This window comes from Fukomys damarensis, unplaced genomic scaffold (assembly GCF_012274545.1).
Source record: "Fukomys damarensis isolate Sample0158 unplaced genomic scaffold, DMR_v1.0_HiC HiC_scaffold_3, whole genome shotgun sequence".
Classification (NCBI taxonomy): Eukaryota; Metazoa; Chordata; class Mammalia; order Rodentia; family Bathyergidae; genus Fukomys; species Fukomys damarensis.
The window spans coordinates 47,268,155-47,273,467 of NW_022900915.1; the positions used below are offsets into that span (position 1 = coordinate 47,268,155).

At 46.7% G+C, this 5,313-nt stretch overlaps 1 protein-coding gene across 1 annotated transcript in view; it reads right to left on the reverse strand.

Moving 5' to 3' along the window:
* Positions 1–1,356: 1,356 nt before the first annotated feature.
* LOC104858618 (olfactory receptor 15) overlaps positions 1,357–5,313 on the reverse strand; it is a 12,028-nt gene continuing 8,071 nt past the window's right edge. Inside the window, exons 3-4 of the mRNA XM_010618888.2 lie at positions 3,870–4,063; positions 1,357–2,327 (exon numbers count right to left, since the gene is read on the reverse strand). Of these exons, the coding sequence (XP_010617190.2) occupies positions 1,357–2,327; positions 3,870–4,063 (1,165 nt within the window). The remainder of the gene's footprint in view (positions 2,328–3,869; positions 4,064–5,313) is intronic.

Consider the following 5,313-nt stretch of genomic DNA (forward strand, 5'->3'; position numbering starts at 1 on the left):
TCCTATGAATAACACTAATTTCTCCTTTATGGCTGAGTAGTATTTCATTTTATAGAATAACCACATCTTTATGCAGTCTCCAACTGATGGACAAATGTGCTGTTTCCAAGTTTTACCTGTTACAAACTGTCATTGTTTCCTGAAAATATGATATTCTACATTGAAGACCCAAAATATTCCACCAAAATACTTCTAGACTTAATTGACACTTTTAGAAGAGTAGCTGTATACAAAGTCAACACTCAAAAATCAATAGCCTTCTTGTACACTTCTAGTAAGGGACCATGAAAAATGAATCCAACAGCCCCTATATGATGCAAAGAAGAAAAATACGAGATTGAGAGGAGTCCATGAAAAAGAAGGAGAAAATACAAATGACATTAAAAAATGTTAACAGCAATTACAATAGAAAATTTCCCAAACAGAGCAAAAGAAGCAGACATACAGATAAGGGAGGCATATTCAACTCCTAATAGTCAAGATCTAAAACAAAACAAAAAATTCTATACCCAGACAAACAATAGTCAATATCCTAGAAACCCAACAATAGAACAAAAGAACCAATACTACAATCAGAGAAAAAAATATGACATGCGCAGGAAAGCCCATCAGAATCCCAGCAAACTTTTGAACACAAATCCTCAAGTATGAGAAGACCCTGAGAAGAGAAAGCCATCTTGAGAAAGAGGAGCAATGCTTGAGGCACCACAACATCTTATATCAATGTATCCTACAGTAACTTTGCTTATTTTTCAATTTCTATTTCTCATTAGTATATGTTTACATAATGTCTCAATTCCATGTGGAGATTTGGAAACTGAACATAGCATATCAGAATTAAGTTTTTAATCACTTTACCTTTCTCTTCACAAAACAGGATAGTACTGTTTAATAGATAAAATGGACAGACTCAGAATGAGCCCATGCATCTACAGCCATCTGATCCTCAAAATGGTAGATAAAATGCATTGTACAAAAGAGCTTCTGTTAAAAAATGATACTGAGAATTTCAGCACAACCTATAAAACATTCAAATGAGGTCTCCATGTCACACTGTTAAAAACTCAACTAAAAATGGACAAAGACCTTCATGGAAGACTTGAAAATCTGAGAGTAATATAGCAAGCATTTCATGACATCTGTACAGACATTGATTTGATGAACAGGAAAAAATACCTTAGGAAATAATATCTGTGTCTGTAAGAAGAGATGGGAGAACCGTGGAGGTCAAAGAGTCTTCACAGTCACTTAAGTGTTGGCCTTGAGAAGTGAGAACTCTTCATCAGAACTCACAGATAATAATTTGGAAAAGCAGAAACAATGTGCCAGTATTCTTTAGTGTATGCATGTGATTGATCAAGAGACGGGCAGAGATCTTCCGGCTTTTAAAATATTCACCCTGCCCTGGGATTGCAGGATCCTCTTCCATGCTTTCTGCACATCCTTGTTTCTCAGGGTGTAGATGAGTGGGTTGAGCAGTGGGGTGATAACACAATAGAAAAAGGACATGGACTTGGCCTGAGAACTGTTGGATGAAGGCTGAAGGTACAAGTATGTGCCTGGTCCAAAGTACATGGTGACCACGAGCAAGTGGGAACTGCAGGTGCTGAAGGCCTTGCGCCTTCCTTCAGCAGAAGGCAGCTTCAGTACAGCCCTGGAGATGAAGGTGTAGGAGATGATCACCAGGAGAACAGGCACCATGCCAAATGGGATTAACAACAATGTGAGGGCCAGCTCATTAGCAGAGGTGTCCCCGCAGGCCAGCTTGATGAGCACAGGTATCTCACAGAAGAAGTGGTTCAGGATGTGGTGACCACAGAGCGAAACCTGGAGGGTGAGTGTGGCCTGGAGCAGAGCATTGGCCAGGCCACTGGACCAGCATACAGCTGCCATCTGCACACAGACCCAGGGACGCATGATGACAGTGTAGCGGAGGGGAAGACAGATGGCCACATAGCGATCAATGGCCATCATGCCCAGCAGGACGCATTCAGTGCAGATAGTGCAGCTGAAAATACTGACCTGGGTGATGCAGCCCCAGGCAGTAATGGTCTTGTCTGGTCCCCAGAGGTTGGACAGCAGCTGGGGCACAATGGCACAGGTCACACTGAGGTCCAGCAGAGAGAGGTTGTCCAGGAAGAAGTACATGGGTGTCTGGAGTCTGGGGTCCACCAGGGAGAGGAGGATGATGGAGCTGTTCCCCATCAGGGTGAGGAGGTAGGAGATCAGGACCACTGCAAAGAGGGGCCTCTCCAGCCAGGGAAACTCTGAGAAGCCCAGCAGGACAAAAGTGTTGGGAAAGCTCACATTTCCCCTTTCCATGGCAACTCATCTGAGGCTGCAAAGAAAGGGATAGATTTGAGGATAAATATAACTTTTCCCTTTCTTTTTCCCTCTTTCTTTGTTAGTGTGCATTTGTGATACATACAAGCAAAGATACTGGACAGTGCACAAGAGACAGCAGAGCAGGACCAGACCCAGGTAATCACCACAGGCCAAGACCTAGCCCTTCCCATTGCCTCCTAAGGCTGCACCAATCTGCAGGAGGCAGAGCCACAGGGACAGCACCTCCAGGCTGTGCAGGGAGAGAGTAGAGTCTGCACTAGGATTCTGCTTTACATGTAATGGCCTCTAACCTAACAGGTACACTGGGTGCTGGAATGCAATCTGTGAAAATTTCTAAAAGCTTTCTTTGATCTCACACTTCAAACAAATAGAATTAAGAGAAATTATGAAGAAATCTGTGCATGAGCTATGTTTTGGAGAAATACATTGCAGATTTTGAAAATTCTAATGAGATCGTGCCCTTATTTTTTGGCTTCTGCATGTTTCTGTTTAGACAACATTTAACCTTGAGATTTTTCTTTTATTTTTATAAATTTTTTAAAAAATTTACAAAGAAAAACCAAACATTCCTAGCAAATTAAGAGAGAGCACCAATAGCACCAGGCTGTCTTTTCAGGGCGGTGCACACAGGGAGCTGAGGGGGAGCCTGGGGGTTGCTACTCGGCAGCTCCATGGGGTCAGGAGCTGTGAGCCCAGAGGGAGGTGGACTTCGCGCTGCTGCATGAGCGCTTTGGGAGGAGAGTGAAACGCACTGCAAGGCATTTTCAGTATGAAAGTGCATTGAATCCTAAGCAAGGTCCACGTTACACACTTTCCTATGTATTTTCTTATACACATGCACTTGTGCTCACACGTATATTATGGGATATATGATGTTGTGAACTGTAATATGTGCATGGTGGAGTGGCAGAATTGAGGTAAATTCAATATGCCCTACTCACAACGTAGTCTGTATTGGTCGTAGCATTTAACATGAATCCAAACAGAACTCATGAGCTTCTGAGCTCTCTCTCCATTAGGGGCCTTTGTTCTCCGTCTCTCACCCCGTCCTCCACAGCAGCCCACTCTGGTCACCACCATTCTCGTCTATACTTCAAAAACACCCACCTGTCTAGACTCCAGATTCAAGTGAGATCCTCCAGCAGACATCTCTGCCCCGTAGAAGCCGGCTGTGAGTGACACAGGCTATTTCCCCTCCACGGTTCAGCTGTACTACATTACAAGTAGCAGGGCCTTGCTGAGCTCAGTTCCAGCCAAGGCTAACTCGAGCCCAACTAATACTTCCCCTACGAACGGACCGTTTGTTCTCTTCAGTAGAGATATGCTGGTGCCCTACCTGCAACACCCAGTGGCAGTGAGTGTCCCAGGCCTGCCCACCCCTCCTTCCCACTCCTGTATGAACACACACTGCACGTCCTCGGTGCCCTCTGTCCGTGCTGCCCAGAGCAGCTTAGCTCAGCCCGAGACCCCACTTCCCTCAGGTCTCTGTCCCTGTGTCCTTTCCTCCCCCTCTCCTATCTCACGAATGTTCTTCTTTCTCGTAGGAGCCCGAGACCCACAGCGGGTGTTTTCAGTAACGCCGTTTGTAAGACCATGAGTGGTTGTCGCTCCCTCCGCATTGGCAGAATCTCCGACGGAGAAAAGACAAAGAACAAACGTGGGCAGGGTGGTGGGGGAGCCCAGGCACACGTTGGCGGGGTGCACATCAGTGCAGCCCCTGCGGAAAACAACATGAATTAAACTGCAACGACCTACGTGGGCTCAGTCACTCCCACACTGGAGAACAGGACCACGGACACGAGGGCAGTGCGCTGAAGAATTACCTGCGGTCCTTTGCAGCTTGACTAAGAGAGTCAGGTGGAGAACTGACCCGAGTGTGTGTCAGTAGAATGGATGAAGACACTGTGGTCGGTTCAGGCATGAGAGCACGCAGGTGTGAAGAGGAAACTCTGTCAGTCATGTCAGAGGATGAACTGAGAGTCACTATGTTCAGGTGAAAAAGCAGCACCGAAAGACAAATGTTTTTGAACAGAAGGTTCTCTGTGCAAAGACACACCTGTACAAATTTGGGTTGCTTGAGTCACACATGTTTGGGAATAGTACAAAACTACTCTTTACCGGGCCAGGGATTTGGCTCAAGCGTTTGGCCACCTGCCTTGAAGTGCAAAGGCCCGAGTTTGATTCCTGGCACCCAAACAAACATACAAAGAAACAAAAACTACCCTTTATGAAATTCAGGGTGGGAAATTTGACTGGATCCCCTCCTTGCCCAATGTCCGGTTTGACACTGGGTGACCCCACTTCCTGAGGTGGCCTAACCCATCCCACTCCTCCCTCAAATCTGCAGAGAGATCCTGAGAAACTGTGGTCCTCATCTCAGGCAGGAGGTGCCCTGCAGAACCGTATTTCATAGCTGGACTCCGCTGATGTGAACGTCCTGTCCTGTCTGAGCTTCCTGTCCCCTCCTGGCTACTGCCCTCCTACCCCCTGTGGAGAGCACTCCCTTCAGCCTGGCCCTGGGAGCTGGCTCCCCTCTGCCTCCAGCACTGAGCTCTGAGGGTCCCCTGTTCCCGCTGCAGCCTCAGCACATCTGTCCTCTGCAGGGTCACGGCCTTCCCGCCCTGTCTCTCTGAGTGTTGCAGTGAATTCTGATCCCGCTCTCATCCCTCCCTGGCCTCACCTTCTTCCTGTGAGGGCACTTGAGTTGACAAATGTTGAAGTATTTAAATATGTAGGTAGGGCTGAGGCTGCGGTTGAGTAGTACAGCATTTCCCCAGGACGAGAGGGGCTCTGTGATCGTTCTTCACACTTCAAATGAAGTAACCCACATGAAAAAGTGGAATTAAATGAGCAGAGCCTCATTATTGCATTCCTGTGTTTCACTCTTCCTACCGACGTGGCCCTGTGCACTTACTCCACACATGTATGTGATGCACAGGACAAACTAGGATGGTCAGCATGTCCAGG